Source organism: Crinia signifera, chromosome 5 (genome assembly GCF_055691185.1).
Source record: "Crinia signifera chromosome 5, ASM5569118v1, whole genome shotgun sequence".
Lineage (NCBI taxonomy): Eukaryota > Metazoa > Chordata > Amphibia > Anura > Myobatrachidae > Crinia > Crinia signifera.
The window spans coordinates 209,914,563-209,936,820 of record NC_139221.1 but is presented as its reverse complement, the minus strand read 5'-3'; the positions used below and the strand labels follow the sequence as shown (position 1 = coordinate 209,936,820).

Genomic DNA, 22,258 nt, shown 5'->3' with positions numbered 1-22,258 from the left:
TGTTTTTATTTTTATCCCAAAATTGTACATTATCCTTCGTGACCCTGAGTAGATTGTTCGATAAATGCGGCCCATCGTTTATCCATGATCCTGGATCGGCCGAGAGCAGATGGTTTACTCCCCTTATATGTTTGATTCATGTATCCCAATTTCTCTGTTAGGATTATGAATTTCTGTATTACTGTGTAAAATGTTTTGTATTGTAACAGTTTTATATTTACTGTTAAAGGGTGGACTGTGGAAGTCTAGTTGCACACACGCCATTTTAGGATAGTATGGCCGCCATTTTGGTTCGCAGAGTTGCACAAATAAAGTTTCCATACCCGAGTATGTGTGACAAAGTGGACCAGAAGAGTAGCCAAACTATCACACATAAATTCATAATAACATACTGACACTAAATAAAATATAGTTAAAGGTTTAGAACGCCACACATAGCTTAGTTAGCCCTGCATACATCTGACTGTATCATGTTTAGTACCGTTCCGTTCCGTTCATTGTGCGAAGTATTCCGGTCATTGCGAATATTTCGCAATATACACGGCTCGATAGTTATGGACATAATCCATATTCCAGAGACAGTTTCTGTTGAAAGTATGTAACAAAGGAATCTAGATGAAACCGGTTCTTATCACTGCTGACGCCGAAACCATCAAACAAAGGACTCTTAAAGTTCACTCCCCTGGACCTAGCCAAACCAGGTGTATCATCTTACCCCCCAATCACAGCTGACCTGACATACGACCTCCGACCAATGAGAACGGCCTTTGACCTCCCCTTTCTGACCCTATAAGATAGGCGACCCAGAGCATACACGGTCACTTCGGCACATCTACCTTTCCCTGACTTTCTACCGGACTGTAGTTCAGCCCTGAACGATAGCGAGCTCTGACCAGACTGCGCTTCGCATATTTGATGAGACGGTAACGGTTGCATACACGGTATTTATTCTTATTATATTGTTGGCTGATTGTGTCTTGTATCTGTATTCTTTCCCCCTAGCAGAGCCTGTTTAGTATTCATTGTTAGTATATTGTATCACTTGTTATACCTGTTTATTCTTATTTCTGTAAACCCCTTTTTGTCCATTAGGGACTCAAATACAACCTTTTTACGGAGTTCTTATCTCCTTATTTCTATACAGTGGTCGTGTCTGTTTATTCGCACAATAGCGATAAGGTATATTACGGACACTGTCCTTTAAGGTATATTCGCAGATTAGAGACAAAGTACTGCAAAGGAATCTCTTATTAAGGTATTGGTTCTTGGTGTACAAAATACAATAAAAGGTACGCTACGCTGCGCTACGTTTTGTTCGCACGTAGTTAGGTATAAAGGGTACGCAGGTTGCGGACTTATTACGTAACCTGCGCTTTTCACTTATTGTCTCTCTGGTCATATTTAATCGCCATTAACAATATATATATATTAGCCATGGGGTTTGGGTAAATAATAATTCAATTGGGAGTGGGTTCAGTATGGTTTTCTGACATTCAAAAAACAGACTATCAAAATACATACAAGCATTGGCAAACCAACATGTTCAAAATGCCGATATTTAATGCTGACATGTCAAAAAGTCTACATGATTTTAGCGGGGTGTTTTTTGGTGTCTGTCATTAATGGTTGACCATTCCCCTCACCCGACTCGCCATTCTTCCGGCATGGATCCTCGCTGCGCTCAGCACACTATTGTAATTTAACTCTATGCCCACTTGTAAGAACAAGTCAGTTAAAAAAAAAAAACATGAAAAACTCAAGTCAACTCTTTGATATATCAACATTTTTAAATGGCAACTTTTTTGACCGTGTTGCCATTTTGTTCATGTCAGCATATTGAATTTAATCATTTTGAACGTGACTGTATTTTGACTGTCTGCCAATGTTGTCATTATTTTCACTATCGGTAAATTGACAGCATCCCGGGAGTGCACATACCAGCAGTAAGAAATGGTTGTGATGGACTCGTTAATCACATTGCCAACTGGATATGCCCCTTATCATTGGATCATAAACAAGGTCTTCTTTTCAATATCACATATTATACAACATACCTATATGGGGATGATGCAACCATAACTGCAGTACTTTTATAGTCAAAGTTGTGAAATCTTCTGCTTTAATAATTAACATAACAAGAAAAAGCCAAAAGCAGCAAACTATGATTATGATAGTGATAAAAGGCTGACATGACTTAAGGTGCCCATACACTACTGTGATGTATCACAGCAGGGTATGGGCCATGCTATTCTTTTACATGCAATGTATTGCACGAGACCCATAGCCGGGAGGGGAACGGAGCCGGAGGTCGGATGGGCATCAGGTCTGACCTCCATCTCGGGTCCGAAGTGCGCAGGACCGCGCATCGGCCACGAGGGGGATGTTAAACACCTCCAGATTGGGCTGTTTTTGTCGTCAATTGGACAAGTGTATGGGCACCTTTTATTATGCTGCTACCAGAACAGGCATATGAGGGGTTAATACTGATAAAAAAAAGGAGCAAACAAGAAGCAATTTGCTTCTGGAACAAACCACATTATAGTGCATGGGTTTTTTTTTGTACAAAGTAGTGATTCCAACTTATTAGCTGCATTACTAAAATGGCAGAATCTGGTGGTTACTCTATGCCCAATACCATCACTAATATATTATTGGAGCATGTGATTTTAATCTGATTGGTCAATTTGAAATCGAATTGGCTTTTTTTAAATTCTTATTTTAAATCTTACAATCTATAGTAGATCTATTTGCATGCTCCTGGAAAATAGGCAATACTGTGTGTAACATCAGGGTCAACAAAAAAAGGCCTGGATTGTGCAACATCACAATAGTCTTGTTACGCCAGCAAATGGTGCTTGGAAAATAGCCCATTGATAGAATGGTCTCTGTGAGCAGAAAAGTAACACAGCCTCAGTAGATTTACCAATAATGCTTGGTACTTTGCATACTCACAGCTTTTGCCAGAGATCTCTGTAGATGTAGACTCACAGTCAACATCAATAATTATCTTCCAATATGATGGTTGGCTATGCACAGACGCCAATAGCTGGATAAAAACAAATGTGTGCTAACCATTTTTTAGATGAATGAATCTACTTCTGCATATTGCATACAAGAGACCTTTATATAGTTATAAGTTATGGTATTATACTAAAATACACATGACAAATTAGACTAAACTTAACTTGTTTGTTAAAATAGGTCAGCGTATATATTTTAATAAAACCATTTTATAATACAACTGAAAGCATGTCAGTGTCCTCCTTGATCTCCAAATTTTGCTATAATTTCTTGGTTGAAAGGATTCTGTTTTCCAAAAACTCCAGGCCATCTCTGTAATGCTTCTTCCCAGAGCAAGTCTGCCCCAAGTGCAGAGGAAATCTGTGGAACAAAAATTAAGGGTTATGCCAAACTCCAAAGTCAAAACCAGCCATTTAAAGTTCTCTTATGTGGGTAAAAATTTCTAATTGGTTTATTTTTTTCAGTGGGACCACAGTGTGTGAACAAAATGTGAGTTAGATGGGGAAGGACCATTACTGTACATGGGGCGTGGAATGTTTGTAATGTCAGAATCTGTGCACAAAAACTTTATGGTACTGTACTTTTCTTTTATGAATTGCTCCTGGACGTTTCCATTTCATATATATCTCACATTATTGTTGAGCAAAATGATTGGTTCATCCACACATTCATATATAAACAATTGGTCAAGTGTTGCTGTTCTTATTTATATAGCTCATCCAATTGGTGAGGAAGAGATCTGTCCTACCGTTCATATGTGTCTCAGGCACAATTTTCAAAACTAAGATGTACTAAAGCAGTGGTAGCCAACTCCAGTCCTCGAGAGCTACCAACAGTTTACATTTCCAGACAACCTAGCTGCTGCACAGGTGCACTCATTACTCACTAACACATTTTAAAAGATCCACAGGTGGAGCTAATTACTTCACTTGTGATTCTGTGAGGAGAACTGGAAAACATTAACTGTTTTTAGCTCTCGAGGACTGGAGTTGGCTACCCCAGTACTAAAGCTTCTAAATTTGAAAAGTAGTTGTTTTGCCCAAGCAACCAATCAGATTCTGTTATTTTCTAGGATGCAATATGGAAATAATAGCTACAATCTGATTGGTTGCAGTGGACTGTACCCTTTAAGCTTTTAGAAGCTTTAGTAAATCTACTCCATAGCTTTAATTACCCTTCCAGCACCAGAGAAAACCTTGTTCCTATGCTTAGCATGAGGCCTTTTCGTCACTATATTCCTAACAAGCAATCACTTGCTGCCAGTTGTGGCGTATGAAGGGCAAAGTAAACATTAGTACAATATACTCATAGGGTGGATTAATTTATCTGCCTATTATGATAGGCGGATCTGCTTGCACATCCATAGCCTGCAAGCAGAATCTGCCATTAATGTTTAATGCACATAATTGAATCTGTCCAATAGAACAATAAATTGGCGTTGTCCTCTCCACACAGCAGGGATATTGCTGTCCCTACTGCCGGTTCTGGGTGCGAATGGGATCTCGCAATAATAGCAAAATCACGGAAGCATTGTGGGCACCGATAAGGGGAGCTGAGGACATAACGGCTCTCTTTATCAGCAGTGAGCTGCATAATACATTAGAGAGATACGGGTGCCCACTTCTCCACAATATTACAGGAAAAACCAAGACCCAATAATTACAGAAAAGAAAACAAGTAGCATGGGGCGCTGAAGTGCTACTTGGGTTTTTTTGTGGTAATTTGGGGAGGTTGGCATTCCTCCAGCATGGTGGCTGCAGAAGTTACACTGCCCAGTACACAATACGCTAATCCCGAGCGCCGCAGACACCTGTTGTTCCAATAATTACAGAACATTACATGCATGTTAATACATTTGCCCTACAGCCTGTGACATGAAAAAATCTGATTGGTTGGTACTTTATTTCCACTTTATCACTCTGCAGGCCTAATGCTGGGTACACACCAGAACGATTTGGGCTCAATTTCCACAATTTCGATGCAATTTCGACCGATTGTATGTAAAAAAAACCCAGCAGAATTAGGCATGTTTTCAATGCGATTCTGATCTGATGTCCGTCCCCACTGGTCGTTTGGTCGCTTTGTAGATTTTACCTGCTGCAGTAAGAAATTGTCAATCTCCCTTTGACTGGGTACAGATCATGTTCAGATTGTGTGCTCCAACAGATCTGCGACCATCGAACGATTTCAAGGAAATCATCGTTCTGGTGTGTACCCAGCATTAGTATGTCTGCTCTGTCAGACTTAGGGCAGTATTCAATGAGAAAAGTTCTCCGTGTTTTATGGAGAATTTGTGCTTTGTTCGCCTTGGACGGAGCATTTTGCTCTCCAAAAGCGAGCAACCCTATTCAATGTGAAATATTCTCCGTCTTTCTAAGTGATTTTCTCCGTCTCTCTCCGTGTAGCAATTCTCCATCTTTTGATGGAAAACTGGAATGTGAACTTTTAAACTTAAAGGGTTTTTTTTTTAATTTTGGTGTCAACAAATCAGGTTTTTTTTTTTCTGTGAAGGGGCATGCTATTTTTATTCATGTGCTTATAGCACATGAATATATATTTAATTTAAAAAAATATATTTTTTTTAATTTTTTTTTTTTTACACAGTGCAGCCAGCAGGGGGCCGGAGCGCTCGAGCCGCTCATTAGATATTCATATATTCACTGCACCCGATCGTTAATATGCACGATCGGGTGCAGTGAATACTGGGTCCCTCGCTGGCTATAGGGGGGGCAGCCTGTGCTGCCTGGGTCCAGGGGAGCCCACCTCCCCTCCACATTCCTCTGGAGCAGCCAGGGAGACTTTAATCTCTCTTGCTGCTTCCGTCCCCCGGCTCCCTGAAAGCTCCCTGCCGCGGACGCTCGTCCGCTGCAGGGGTTAAGACTCGCCGCGAGTGGCGGCGAGTCTTAAATACATTGAATAGTGGGAGCAGGAGGCTCCGGAACAGGGAGAATCTCGGAGAGTGCATGGAGAGCAAAATAAAACGCTCTCCATGCACGGAGAACTTTGTCATTGAATACTGCCCTTAGAGTAAAACTGTAATTATGGTATTTTATTATGTGTACTGATGTACTTTTTAGTCCATCTTGTGTATGTCTCTATTCCCCCTGTGTGTGTGTATTTCCAGGACCCCAACTAAAGTATTAGCCTGAAGATCATATGTTGTTACCATTAAATGGTCACACACGAAGTATCCAGGGGAAAAGTGTATCTTTCACCAAAAGACAATCTCCACAGGGGGTAATCAGGGCATAACCTAATTACCTTGTGATTGTTCCTTCTATTTGCACTTCTTTGTGCCTTCCTGAACTCTAACAGACATTGCGGAACCTGACACAGCAGGGGAGCAGCAGGGTATTGACAGCTGAGGGAGAAAGGAGGGGTAGACCTGATGCTTGAACCCACCAATCAGGAAATTGGGCAACCCCACGGATGGTGCAAGCACTGTGGGAATTTGGAAGGTCTTAAAATCACTTGCACAGGCCAGCTCCTCATGTTAGTCGCGATCATAGGCTAATAGGTCATACTCTGCCTATGTATCTTGTGGAACGCATCATCTGCCCTGGGTGGGCCCAACTATACTCCTGTGTGGAGTGTCCGGTGCTGTGTGGACTTTATACAGGTTTCCTGCACTATCACGGCTGTGTTAAATACGTGATAAGGTGGGGATCCCTGTGGAATTCGGAGGACTAATCTGCTATCACTGCTGTGTGGATAAGTGATCGTTTGGATCTGTGACGCTACAAGGACTGTCTGTTTGGACTGCTACCTGCATATCATTTCTATGCTACATTTGCCTATTGTTCCTGTTTATTATCTATTTGTGTGTGCTGTGGTAAATTTTGGTTTCATCTGCTCAGTGTCTGAATGATTGGGGAACCCGTATCCTCACATGCTCCTTTATCTCTTATTAAATTAATCACCACGTTACATACATGACAACATTTGGGAGTATAAAATTAAGCAGTGCACATGGTTTTCTCCATCTAAGAAATACTTTGTCAGAAAGAGTGAACTAGAATAAGGGCCTCAGTTCCTGCTGGAGCCTGCTGAAAAATAGCCCTGGTTACGGTAGACTTGCCATAATATCCCTTTAATCCAGCATACCTATGATTTATGTGGCTGGCTAAATTCAATGCCTGCATTTCAGATGCTTTTTATCAGCCAGTGAACCTGTATAAATCATAGGTGCCCTGAATGAATGTATATTATGGCATGCCTACAGTACTGTTGTTACTGTCCTAGTGGTCCTGGCCACGCTCACAATCATCGTTTTTAGAAAAAATGCATTGATCATTGGGGAATACCTTCCAACCTCGCCATCCGGGATATCGGAAAAGTCTTGTTTGTTGGACCAGAGAAATTGGGACAGTTGGGAGGCATGAAAATAGTATATATTATTGGGGGTTATTCAGACCTCATCGCATGTCTGCAAATTTGCACGGCCAGCATTCGGTTAAGACGCCGCCCCACTAGAGTGAAATCCCGCCTTGTGAATTAATGTGATCGCTGTGCGAATGCATGTGTCTGGCTACACATTTATTACTATTATTATTATTATGCAAATATGTCCAAAACCCCTTGTAACAGGATCACCATCTAATGATTTTTAGACTGGCCACAACTAATCGCAGGCTCAGAGTAGCCAGAGACTTACTTAGTGGTGCAATGGAAAACAGCATATCTCACCTGTTGCGGACGTCACACACTCTCTCCTAAAACGCTCAGGCATGCCTAGTGTTTTCCTGGACACTCCCAGCATGTTTCTACCACTCCCACTAAATGGCTGGCTTCCACCGACAGACACCTACAGTACTTACTGTCCAGCGGCTTGCGAACAGCTTGCAAATAGCAAAAATACCAGGGGTGACATTTAATAGGATGCAATTTTATTTAATTTTTTGCGATTTTTCGGCAAAAAAACTGCCGAAATCGCACATTTTCCCGAAATCGCCAACTTAATGAGATGCAAATTTGCACATTCTGAAGTGGCGATTTTTCTATTCTCATCCAGATGGCAAATTTAATGGGATGCGAATTCGCAAAAACGTTACTGAAAATCGCCACACAAAAAGACCAGGGTGTGATGGGAGGTTTTGACAGAACGATGCACAGATCAGTGTGATCTGTGCATCGTTCTGTCCCAAAAAAAGGTGTTAAAACCCCCCCCCCCACCCCCCAAAAAATTAATCGGCGTGGTATTCCCCCTCCTGAGCATAATCAGCCCCGGGCTCAAAGAGCCGGTCCTGGTTTCATAAAACCATGGGACAAACCGAGTAGGGGTCCCCTAGATTTTATAAAACCAGCACCAGGCTCAAGGGCCGGTCCTTGTTCCCAAAATATGGGGGACAAAAGGAGTAGGGGTCCCCCGTATTTCAAGAACCGGAGCCAACCATCCAGAAGGCTAATGCCACAGCAGAGGGTAGACTTTTTATACAAGTCCCCCCAGCCAAAGCATTCACCCCCCTAACAGGTCAGCATGGGCAAGGATCCTGGGGAAGTGGGGACCCCCAATGAAGGCTCCCCCCCCTCCAGAATTTACCAGCCCATGCTGAAGCCCAGGGCTGTCCCCAATGCCACTGGGTGGTGGGTATTGGGCTGATAAATGTGCAAAAGTAGAAGAAAATATTATTAGTATTGTTGTGGAACTACTAGTCCCAGTAAGCCTGTACTGCATGTAGGGACTTGGAGAGCCACAGCAGTACAAATAGTTACATAAATACACACACACACACACACCAGAGAAATAAAACTTTAATACATACAGAGCCCATTCATACAGATACTTACCTATGTTGATAGTAGTTCGGTCCCCTTGTCCAGTAGAATCCATGTGGTGTTCCTGTTGAAAGAAAACATACTCACCAGCCGGCTTCTGTGCTTCTCCGGGACCCATGTAATGCTGTAGACCATGAGTCTTCAAACTGTGGCCCTCCAAATGTTGTGAAACTACAAATCCCTGCATGCCTTGCCACAGTTTTGCTATAAGGGAGTGTTAAAACTGTGGCAAGGCATGCTGGGATTTGTAGTTTCACAACATCTGGAGGGCCACAGTTGGAAGACCCATGCTGTAGACAGAAGCCTGTCTTCTGTTTATAGATGTGGCTCTGCCCACCAGCCAATTATGTTCGGCCATCAGGATTTCTCCAAACATGAAACCAGGACTGGCTCTTTGAACCGGGGGCTGGGTATGCTCAGGAAGGGGCACACCATGCCGGTTTTTGTTTTTTGTCAAATCTTTTTTCTTACACAAAATTGAACATTTTCAGAACCACATCACACCTTTTTGCCGCAAATTTGCATCTCATTAAATAGTCAAATTCATGCAAAAAATGTGAATTTAAAAACCGCGATGAGGTGCGATTTAGAAAAACTTCCTAAAAATCGCATCTAGTTAAATCTCACCGCAGGAATTCATTGCACCACGACCTGCTGCACGTGTACTGGGAACCGTATGCATGTGCAGTTTATCAATAATCAGCCGCCGTGCAAATTTAGCAGCCATGGGATTAGGTCTGAATTACCTCCATTGTGCAATAAGAGCACTGATAAACTCAGCATTACTCATTAAACAGAAGTATCAAATAAAATCAATCCTATAGTCAATAAATTATAGGTACTTGTTTAGTTTCACGGCGGCAGACGCGATTTCATCCGATTTTGTACCTGTTCATAACCCCACTATCCACTTGTGGGGCTCGCCACGGAAGCGTAGTGGATAGTGGGGTTATGAACAGGTACAAAATCGGATGAAATCGCATTTAATATATCTGTCGCCTTGAAACTAAACAAGTACCAAATTATACATTTTTGTTGCCTGTTTATAACCAGAAAAAAGACCTAAGAACTTTCATAATGATACTGTTAAGCATATTCAGCCTGCATTCAGAAACCCATGCCAAATGGAAAGCATCCTTATTCATGCTTTGTATAACTTGAATGTTGTTGTCAGCATTTGTATGAGTGCATTGGTATTATGTGCATAACATGCAGTTACTGTATGCATGTTTCACCAAGTTATTTAAGCCCTAAGGAAATGATAAATAGATGCCTTGCAGAACTACCATACAACAGTGGATGCGCTCCAGCTGGCAAAGACTCTCAGGAAATTTAATTAGTCCAATTCCTGTGCCAAGACTTTCAAGCTTAAACGTTTTGAGTAAAATTGTAACTAATAAATCATATTTTAATTTAGCAAGAAATCTACTCATTTGCATTACAGTTTAGAATTACCAAGGTAATTTTTTAAATATGTGAGGATACACAACAAATAAAAGCAAAGCCAAATTCAGAGATGCTTTGCATACAACTCAGATAGTGGGGCACCCGCGCATATACAGGACCTGTTCGGCACATGTAGAACCTGCATAGATGCACGCAGGGGCATTTAGGGGCATTTAGGGGCATGGTGAGAACGATGTAGGCTTCTTTTTTCTAAAATTTTCTAGGAGTGCCAAAACCAGGGTCTCTGTCTTCGGACACAGATTTTCTGGCCCAGGCTACAGAGTTACGAAGGCCAATGTGAGCAACCTGAAGGTTACTCAAATAGATGAAGGTCTCCCAGAGAGGTGCTCAATGAGAGGAGAGGGACCTGTGTCCAGGCTCTGTCTGTACCCCCTCCTCTCCAATAGTAAAGCAGACTCTAGCATTGTGCCAGAGTCTACAGTGCATGTGTAGGTCTCCGGGAACATGGCACCTTTGGTGTGCATGAGCAAAATATCCAGATATCCAGTATTATTTAGCTGCCCAGTTGGCTCAGCTAGTGGAATGAGTTGCACCCGGTGATTATGGAGTCTTACCTGTTGCTCTCTTAAGCAGGGTGGGTCTTCCTTTTTCATCATTGCAATTCCTATTGGCTCATACACCTCTCGTCTCAGTCCCCCCCTCTGCTACAACAGGCCCATAGGATATGGGTGGCAGTGGAGGTGGTACTGGAAAAAATTTCCCTGAACTTTATGAATTGAAAGATGGCTCTGGTTGGGTGTCCTTTGGAGTCTCTGCAATTGGACAGCTTTATCGAGATGGCATAATTCACTCTTTTGAACATTTAGGGGGTTATTTTGATTCACTCTTTCTAACAAATTCCTTCTTAGATGGACAAAAAACCATGTACACTGCAGGTGGGGTAGATATAAAAGGTGCAGAGAGAATTAGATTTGGGTGAGTTATGTTGTTTCTGTGCAGGGAAAATACTGACTGCTTTATTGTTACACTGCAATATAGATCTCACTTTGAAGTAAAACCCCACCTACATCTAACTCTCTCTGCACAAGTAACATCTGCCCCACCTGCAGTGCACTTGGTTTTGTCCATCTAAGAAGGAATTTGTCAGAATGAACCAAAATAACCCCCTTAGTGACTACTTATGCAGTCCCCCGCTATTACTTTTATAAATACACTGCTCCACAAATCTCTGAGTGCTCTGTTCATGCGATGGTCCATAAAGCACCAATCCAAAGACAAAGCTCGTCTCTGTACTCATCTATCCTCTCCTTCTCCAGAACTGATGTTCAGTGCTTTACGTACTAAATGGATTGTTGGCCTGAGGCCCATTGAGGATGTGGATTGGATATCTATGGTTGCCTCCCTGAGGAGTGCCACGGCGTATGCCAGGTTCCAGCAAATCCAGCTATATATTCTACACTGAGTTTACTGGACTCCGAGTAGATTACGGTGGATAGGCGGTACTGTTACGGACGCATGTCCTAAATGTTTGAAGTCTGAGGCTGGTTTCTGGCATTTGCTATGGCTATGTCCACACGTATACTCTTTTTGGGAGGCAATTACCAGTCCGAGCTCATCCATGTGGTTTGTGCTTGTTAATGTCACCCTCTCCCATGAACGCTTTATGTACTCTAAACGTGGGAGATCCTCAAACTATCCGTTAAAAATGCCAGCGTCGCTCACAGCAACTGTTCTTTTTTTATGTGCAATGTTTAACTAAACTTAAATTAATTGACTTGGCTGTATTGTATTTAATTTATACTAAAAAACAGTCACTGTGAGCAATGCTGGCATTTTTAGAGGATATTTTGAGGATATCAAGAGACAAGGAACTCAGACAAAGTCAGATCAACCAGAGTGCCCAAAACTATCTGAAAAATCTCCTGATTCCCTGGTATATGACAAATAGCTTTACATTACTACATATTGTGTATGGACTATCATCTATATATGTCAATCACAAGGTAGCAGACTAGCTTTCTGATATTCCCTTTTTCTTTTCTTTTTTTTTTTTCATTCCATAACTTAATCTAAAATTTCTATAATAAAGCATTTATGCCTGGTACACACCAGGACGACTAGGGCCCAATCTGCTCAATCTAGATCCAATTCCGACCAATTGGATGTAGATTGCGTGGTGATTGGGCCATTTTCTGTCCTGGTGTGGACCGATACTGATCCGATGCGCGGTCCCGCAGGTCGGTCGGTCGTTATTCAGATCCTACCTGCTGCAGGTAGGATCTGAATAACGACCATACTGCCGGGTGCAGGTCGCCATTGGATCAGACCCGCTCACGGTGCACATCGTGAGCGGGTCGTGCCCCCCCGCATCATCGTGAGCGGGTCTGAAGAAACACTGACGACCCGCTCACAATGTGCATCGTGAGCGTGTCGTCGTGGTGTGTACCCAACATAAGGCCTTTTGGGATAAATGTGATAAATATAAATTCCAATACCTGATTAGGGTGAAATCCATCTACTGGCTCCAACAGGTCCCATGGTTTTCCTCCTTTCCTTTCCCATTTTGCTGTCACTGAAAAAATGAATGAGATTTTAATTAAAAATTTGTTGCAAGGTCAACCTTTTACATAGTTGATCATACAAAACAGACTTTCTGAACTATTTTCTCAAATACGACATTGTCAGACATTTCAGGGTTCTCATGTTGTAAAACACAGCTGAGAAATTTTCTCATTGATTACATTAATACTATGAAACAATTGGGATGTGTGCTAATCTACATATGTGATTAACAAGTAGATTTATAAAAGCAATACCAGCTTCTGTTAATTTACTATTAACCTTTTACGGGCCATTGCATTTTTTCAGTGTATACCAGTGATAACCATAGGCGAATCTAGAATTATGGCAATGGGTGGTCCCAGATGTAGACATAACAGAAGGGGGACCTTTGCGCGGCGCAGCAAAAAGGGGGCGTGGCCTCATGGGAAGGAGGCTTGGCATCACAAAAAGGGGTGTGGTATTACACTTTAGACCATACACAGTAATGCCCATTACACATTTTAGCAAACTCCGTAATACCCATTACACATAAAGCCACACGCCGTAATGCCAATTACACATTGTGCCAAACATCATGATGCCCATTACATACTATATAACAAATCGTAATGCCCATTACATATTTGCCACATAAGTGTTGCTTACCTACGTGCTCATTGCTAGGGGGTTCTTGCTTGATGGCACCATAGTACCCATTACACATGGTGCCGCGCACCATAGTACTCATTACACATGATGCCGCACACCATAGTACCCATTACACATGATGCCGCACACCATAGTACCCATTACACATGATGCCGCGCACATAATGCCCCTTACATATGATGATGCACACATAATGCCCCTTACACATGATGCTGCACACATAATGCCCCTTACACATGATGCTGCACACCGTAATGCCCCTTACACATGATGCTGCACACCGTAATGCCCCTTACACATTAAGCCACACATTATGCGTAATGCCCCACATACCGCCACTTGTAGCGTCCCTTAAGCAATGCCCCCAAAAGTGCCACTTACTGTAAATTTTTATATGAGCCTTCGCTGCTGCTGCAGGGAGAGATGGAGAGCAGTGCAGCTGCTTCTATGAGGAGAGGAGCATAGCAGAATGCAGTGCAGAGCACGCTCCCACTCCCCTCCTGGTGTCTCCTCTAGCCGAGTGGACATTTGAAATATTGTGCGCGCTGTTGTTGTGTGTGACGTCGGGGGAGCATGCCGGGCGCTAGCACCACATGATTAAGGGGGGGCAGGCTTAGGTGAAAGCGGGGAGAAGAATTGGAGCAGAAGCTGAAGGGGTGATAGTCATTGACAGCTGGGCAGAGAGCAGGGGGCTGCCCGGCTGTATTCAGAGCACTGCAGGTCACGGCTATTTAAAATAATACCCCTTTCACAACAGAAAATGCAGGGATTTACCCGGGAATATGGTCCCAGGATCATGCAGGGACATTCCCAGGCTGACCCCTTGTACACCAGCCTAGTCCCTGCATTTTCTGGTGTGAGGGGGAGAGAAAACCACTCCCCGCTCCCTACCCCCCTTTAACCAACCAGCTATATCTTTGGAACCAACTGACCCATTTACATGACACCAGTATCATATTGAAGAACTTTTGAGTTGGCTTTAAATGATTTTGGTCTTGTGAAACTGGGCTGTTTGATTCCAGAGAAGACTGCCCTCAAAGAACATAAACAGTCATGAAATTACATTTAAGAAAGGAAAAAAAAAAAAAAAAAGGTTTAACCTCAATATCCCTGGAACCAATTAACCCATTTGGATCCAGCCTGGTATCAAATTGAAGGCCCAGCGATTTGGGTTAGACTGAGATCAACCTCGAGCTTCAGTGATGCCGAAGGGGGAACTGGCAGCCGTTGAACTGGGTGGGGGTCGGAATTAGCGGGTCCCATGTTATCCTATAGGGAAAACGTTCCAGCTTTGCCTGGCAGTATCTCTGGTTCCCAGGGGGCTAGAGACACAGGGCTGGACTCGTTGGAAAGCCCCAGCCCTCAGCTACAAAATGGGCTAATGGGTGGTCCTGTGCACCCCCGGACCACCCCCTAGATTCGCTTATGGTGATAACACTGTTAAAGAAGACAGATGAGACCCTAAGTATCCCAAACGAAACATGGTTTGGTCATTTTGATCTGAATTCTGTTTTTATATATAAAGCATTTGTAGCTTCTACACCAACACCGAGTGATTTGTTCCAATTCGATAGGCCGGATGTAATGCAGTGCGAGTCCGGCAGACATACGGGATGCCGGACGAACTCTGAGAATTCTTTAAAGGGGCATTTATTTACAAGACATAGTTTTGCCTTGCAAATGATTGACCCTTTAAAAAAAAGTCAGAATTCACCCAGCATCCCGCACAGCCACCAGGCTCTCTGCTTTATGTCTGGCTCCATATTTTGATTCTCTAGCGCAGGCATGTCCAAACTATGGCCCTCCAGCTGTTGTGAAACTACACATCCCAGCATACCTTGCCATTGTTTTAGCATTCCCTGACACAAGGCATGATGGAAATTTCACAACAGCTGGGGGGCCATAGTTTGGACATGCCTGCTCTAGCAGATCTGCTTTAGCTGACATGGGAGAAGGGAAGATGTGTTCAGATAGTGCCAGTTGTGGCTAATAAGATTCACAGATGCCGCACATATCAGATGAATAATGCTTAGCTAATATCGCCACCGGTGACCTGGACTGGAAACTGTTTAGGACAATGGAGAAGTGCCCCTTCAGGGCTGGAGCCCAGATGTGACAGACTCTATTGTTTCCAGCAGTTCCGGCCCTGACTGAAACAGTATTAAAAAATGTATTCATTATCACTTTCATTGTCTAATCCCATAGCAGAAAGTTCATTGGGCATGTACCTAATGAGAGGGGCAAAAGTGTAATTCCACCACCTCCCATAAGAAGGGTAATACCGCTGAATGTTTTCTATTACTACTATAAATTAAACAGTCAGATTTGGCCTGTCAAGTGCTATGATCGATTGAACAAATCCTATTAGTCCAAATAATTGTATATAACAGATAATGGATAAGTGGAATTTATTTCATTATTAATAACTCTATAACGAAAATATTTTTTGTTTTGTGGCCCTTAAAAGACACTGATACAGCTTATGTATAATGGATGAGAGCTGGAATGTCATTTGCAAACTTTAGAATAATTTACAGGAAATAGGATACATTTCTAAGGGAGGGAATGGGAGACATCATTTTGATTAAAGGTATTTATGCACATAAACCCAGCAGAATAAATGACTACAAATGATTGTAAAATAACATGTATTACACTTTAAAATGATGCAAGGGGCCAAGAAAACATTCTGGGACAATGAAATATTTCATTTCTAGTTCTGCCTCATTAAACCAGACAGGATGCACTGAATTATAGACAACTGGGATGGGGAACGTTGTATGGAATGGCATTTGTAGTGTCACTTATTGCTTTCATTTTTTTTTCCTGCATAAAACTATAATATGCTTCTATAAACATTGCATTTAATGCAAATGTAGAAGCCTTACGGGCAAGAGAAACAAAAAAGCAAGCTATCTTGTACAAAAGGAGTTATGTCTGAAGGCAAAGGGACATAGTGTGGGTGGAATGAAATATTATGGCACCTTTCTGAAATATTAGTAAATCAGTGCCCAGGCAAATTATATCCCACAGGCATAGAAATCTAATATATCTGTGCCTCCAAGATAAAAGGTGCACATTTTAATAAAACACAAAACATGCTGACATCATGTACGGTACAAATGGTGGTTAATATTTGTTGTAAAGAATATAAAGTGATGAGGCTTAAAGGGATAATGCTACAGTATGCTCTGCTTGTGTCCTTTTTATTTAATTTATGTTTAAGCATTAAAATGACAAAAAGAATAAAGTAATAGTATTCTGGCAACAGTACTAATGTAAGGACACTGGCAATAAAAAAATACAATAAAAATATAAAATTTAATTAATAAGTATCAATACAATTATTTTGTTGGTGATATGTTTGTATAGCACTGGTTTAGCAGAGTAATTGTACTGTATATGACCCAATCATAAGGCACAGCTGTACTCACTGTTACACTTTTGGAGACTAGAAGAGAGGGACAACTCACCAGTTGTTCTGGATGCAGGTAGCTGTTCAGGGTACTAGCACAGCAGTGACGCAGGGTAAAGCAGTAGCTGTCTCCCACTATGTCATTCTACACAGTAACAAGATGGCACTGGACATGCACAATAGTAACTCTGCCATCTTGGTAAGGAAATTAAGCAAACCTAGAAGAGCCATATAGGAGAATGTGCAAAAGCACCCATTCTAACAGCGTCCTGCGCTACTCGATCCTACATGTTACACAATCCCACAAAAGAAGCTTTCAGAAAGATTTGGTTAGAAACATAACATTTTTGCTTCTTGACAGGAACATCAGCAAGACTCCTCTCACTAACAGCATAGGCCTTGGCAGAGTAATGTAAACACCAGTGAAATTGCATTTCATCCAATCACAAGTCCAGCGGCATAGACAGTAAACTGATTTATTGATAAAAGGAGGGTATTCAAAGAAAAGGAAGGCGTTTAAACAAGATGGGACACCTAAATCATTTGCTGCATACAAAGAATGTAATAAAAATGTAAAAATACAATAAAGATAGCTAAATTAGAGACTGAAGTAAAATAGCTGCAGATAACAAAACTAATCCCAAAAAATTCTACAGGTATATAAACGGGAAACGGTTAAGGAAGGAAAATATTGGCCCACTAAAAAATAAACAGGATACCCTGGTAATAGAAGTAAAAGAAAAAGCGGAATTATTCAATACATTTTTTGCTTCGGTATTTATTTAAGGGAAGAATCTTCAGAAGATCTCCCACAGATTAAATGCTCGGCTCTTGATTGCTCCCAAACTGTATGTTTGAGTGAGGAAATAGTCAAAAATAGATTACAGAACCCAAATAGTAACAAATCTCCTGACCTGGATGAAATACACCCTAGTATACTAAAATAATTGATATCTGTCATAGCACTACCATTACATCTGATATTTGGGGAATCAATAAACTCGGTACCAAGGGACTGTCGCATGGCTAACGTAGTACCAATATGGAAGAAAGGTAGCAAAACTAACCCTGATAATTATAGACGAGTCAGCCTTACATCAATTGTGGGGAACATAGTAGAAGGAATAATAAGAGATAGTATCCAAAATGTCTTAGAACAGGAGAAAGTTATAAGTAAGGCTCAGCATGGGTTCATTAAAAATAGATCATGACAGACTAATTTAATTAGCTTCTATGAGGAAGTCAGTAGGGGGCTGGACTTAGCGAAATCTGTTGATGTAATAATGCTTGATTTCGCTAAAGCTTTTGACACAGTGCCTCATAAATGGTTATTAATGAAACTATGTAATTAAGGATTCAAATTTGTAATTTAATTAAAAGCTGGTTGCACAATCGTCGGAGTGGTGGTAAATGGCATACATTCCAGCTGGGGTAAGGTCCAAAACTGGAGTCCCGTAAGGTTCAATATTGGGACCCACTTTGTTTAATATATTCATTAATGATATAGGAAGTGACATAGTGAGTAAAATTGTAATATTTTCGGACGCCATGACATTGAGTAAGGAAATTAACTCAGGAGAGGATGTGAATACACTACAAAGTGACTTAATTAAACTGGAAAGGTGGCGGAAAGGTGGAAAATGCAGTTTAACATTGATAAATGTAAAGTAATTCATTATGGGAACAAAAATGAACAAGCTGCTTATAGGCTAAATGGCGTTATTATAGCAAATTTTGCTGTAGAGAAGGACTTGGGGGTCATCATAAATAAAAAATTGGGTAATAGTGCACACTGCTTAAGTGCAGCAGTAAAAGCAAACCGGACACTAGCATGCATTATAAGAGGAATGGATTCAAGGGATGCCAATGTGATTGTGCCTCTTTACAAGGCATTGTTGAGAGTATACTTGGAATACTGTGATCAGTTCTGGGCTCTGCACCTTAAAAAGGACATAACTTAATTTAAACAGGTACAGAGAAGGGCGACTAAGCTAGTAAAAGGTCTTGAATCGCTAGAATACAAAGATAGGTTAACTAGGCTGAATATGTTTTCACTGGAGAAACGGAGGTTGAGAGGTGATATAATTAGTATGTTCAAATACAGGATTGGGAATCATATGGAACTGGGAGATGATTTGTTCACTAACAGGTCTATACTTAGGACACACGGGCATGTACTGAGGCTCGAGGAAATGAAATTCCTTACTGAATTAAGAAGAGGATTCTTCACCATTAGAGCAGTAAAATTCTGGAACTCATTGCCGGAGGGGGTGGTTACAGCAACTACTGTTAATGAATTTAAATCAAAGGATACATTTTTGGCAACTAGGGGAATCCTATAGATATGACTTACTCAAGTCAGTACAGGTTGAGTATCCCGTATCCGGATATCTGTTATCCGAATTATTCCAAAAACCGTGTTTTTTTTGGAATAGTTCACATTTTTTTCTTTTCCTCCCCCCCACCTACTTACTTTTTCTCCCCCCCACCTACTTACCTAGTCCCCTGGCGTCCATGGCAGGCCTTCCGCTTCATCTCCGGCATCTCCAGTGGTCCCAGGAGTCCATTGCGCTAGTTCCCAGGCGTCTGGGAACTCGCGCAATGCTCTCCTGTGACCGGTGGAGACGCCAGAGATGAAACTGAAGGCCTGCCATGGACGCCGGAGGACTCCATGGACGCAGAGGCACCATCGGAGACCCACCAGGGGACAGGTAAGTATGTAAAAAAAATATTTCAAAAACCGTAAAAATCCCTTATCCGGAATGCTTGTGGTCCCGAGCATTTTGGATGAGGGATACTCAACCTGTACTTACAAGTCAGATAGGTTTAACTTGATGGACTAACTTCTTTTTTCAGCCTTAATTACTATGTTACTATGATTTATTGGCAAGAGAAGGTACAGCTGTACTCACTGTTACACTGTTAAAAGCAAAAAGCAGAGCTTGTGGAGGAGCAGAGTTGCTCACTAGCTGTCTAGTATATAGTGACCAAGCTTCATCCAACAGCCAAAAATTCCCACTAGAGTGTTAATCATGGGAACCCCCAGCTGCTATATTAAGCAGTATCACTGACCTAACTAATGTGTGTACAAAATCCACTGATTTACTTGTTCCTACTATGACCAGCTCCTTTGGTAGGTGCTGTGAATCTGCCCTTTTGTGACTAGGGCTACTGGGTGTTAAACGCTCCTACAGCATATTTGGTCCTGACACTTTTAGACAATTTTTCTAGGGCCACATTGCATTCTGAATCTCTTAATATACACTGTAACAAACAAACCTTAGTATAAAACAGGGATGGATTTGTCTAGGGGCAGCACCTATTACTGTGACCAGACTGAGTGACCTCCTGACCAGGCAGCAGCATGGCCGAATGGGCAGCGGCAAGTGCATGGCCGAGCAGGCAGCAGCATGGCCAAGCGGGCAGCGGTAAGTGACGACCGGTGCTGCCGAAGACATGATTCCTGTTGACAGCACCGCTCATCACTCGCTGCTGTCCGCTCGGCCATGCACATGAGTCACAGTCGGTCCCACATCCCGGAGGCTCCGACGTTCCCTGGTTCATGCTGAGCTGAGCCACTGCAGTCTGGTGCCCATTGGATATACTATACACACAGGCTGCTGTGTATAGAATGGGAGTGCAGCGGTGGGGTTAGCTGAGCCAAGCTGCCAAACAGCGCATCCGTCAGGGAGCCCAGTGTGTTGTTCCTCCCTCTGGGTCTCTCCAGTCCAGACAAAAAACAATATTGAGGTACGTTGTTGTGGCTTAACTTAAGCATAAGTTTGATTAAATATATAAAACTTAACAATGAATATGTTAAAATGGGGAGCAAAAAATGTTGTGTCTAAGAGCGGCCTGACCCCTAAATTTGTCCCCTGTGAAAGCTTTGAGGTTTTGTGAAACAGAAACAGGTTATAATGCCTGGTCAAATGTTGTCATTTTCCAGTGCAGTTTACAATTTAAAAATTAAACATCCAAATTGAAAAATGAAACATCTGAAATTGAATTTGCATCTGGGGAATGTTTAGAAAAGGTCCTTAGTAGGACTGAAGACTAGTACAAGAAAAACTGAATTGGTTGATTCATTAAAACAATTTGCCAGGAACTTAATATGGCCAATTTAGGCTTTTCATTGAAACTACATGAAAAATTGTTGAGAAATTAAATTCGTTTCACATTCTTGACATCGTAGAAACAATTGTTGTACTACATTGTTTTTATTTTTAAATGGAAACTGATAAGATTTACCTTTCTGGTACAGATTTTCAAAGTAAGTAAGTTTAAAATGATTGAAATTCATTGTAGATGCTATGTCTTGAAGGACATTTGAAAGCTGTTCAGCTCTCTACAAAAGATGGAAAGGAAAACGTAATTACATACAACATAATGTACAGTATTAAACTATTATAAATTATATATATCAGTATGTTTTCTATTAATACTTACCGGTAGCTATAGTTTGTTATGCAAGCAGATTTCAGGCACCAGTAGTAGTAAAGTAAGACATGGTCATTGATTAAAAACTGTACATTGGTGGTAGCACACTGGAATATAGTGGCAAAAATGTTAAATATAAAAAGTGTAAAATTGTATGTGCCGCGATGTTCGTGAAGAAACAATAGCTGTAGACAGATAAATGGGAGAGCAGGTGGATCTATGATCTACATACTCTCAACCCAGCAGGATTAAATATTGACCCTTACCACAGCTACCAGCAGCCTCGGATCTAAAATTCTGGACTTATACATGTAACACATATAACCTGTTTATGTAGACACTAGTTAAAAGCTTGTCAAAGTGACGACTTCTGCAAATGTACTTTCACTTTGAGCTGTGACAGTTTTTAGCCCAGAAACTCTCCACCCCACCCCAGTCCCTATCTGCTGCTACCTCCAATGTTTGTCTTTACAGTTCTCTCTCTCCATGTCCAACAAGTCATATAGTCATTTACTGATCAATATAGGATGGACATATACTGCACCCTACTAACCCAGTTCAGGGATAAAATTATGTATACCAACAATATATTACAGTTAGAATATAGGAGGTCTACTTTCAAATTTATTTGAGAAACCTACACTATAACAATATTATCACACAGGATTGGACAATCTGGAAAAACCAGGATAGCATGGTAAATTATTCTAATTCTACAATAAACATCAATGTTCACCCCTGACACACATAACTTTGGTTATGGCCAGATCCACAATGTTTGAAGAACCAAGGAGGTGCGGTTTCTTAAATGTCAGAGCACAGGCGAAGCAGAACTTGCGAAACGGCCATCTGACAAACACGTTGTCCGCGGCGGTTACCTAGCTGCTACCGACGGCGCCATTGAAGAAGCAGCACCTCCTTGGTTCTCCAAACATTGTGGATCTGGCCAGAGTCTGAATCACTCCTAGCTGAGTTAAGGCACACTGGGCCTTA

At 41.7% G+C, this 22,258-nt stretch overlaps 1 protein-coding gene across 3 annotated transcripts in view; it reads right to left on the bottom strand.

Moving 5' to 3' along the window:
* Positions 1-2,585: 2,585 nt before the first annotated feature.
* Positions 2,586-22,258, bottom strand: part of AOAH (acyloxyacyl hydrolase) — a 171,661-nt gene continuing 151,988 nt past the window's right edge. For 2 of the 3 annotated variants that reach the window (XM_083188483.1, XM_083188482.1), the window contains 3 exons: positions 21,077-21,173; positions 12,699-12,775; positions 2,586-3,381 (listed from right to left, as the gene is read on the bottom strand). In XM_083188483.1, coding sequence (XP_083044609.1) covers positions 3,253-3,381; positions 12,699-12,775; positions 21,077-21,173 — 303 coding nt within the window. In that variant the 3' untranslated portion in view covers positions 2,586-3,252. The remainder of the gene's footprint in view (positions 3,382-12,698; positions 12,776-21,076; positions 21,174-22,258) is intronic. The other variant, XM_083188481.1, reaches the window with a different exon arrangement.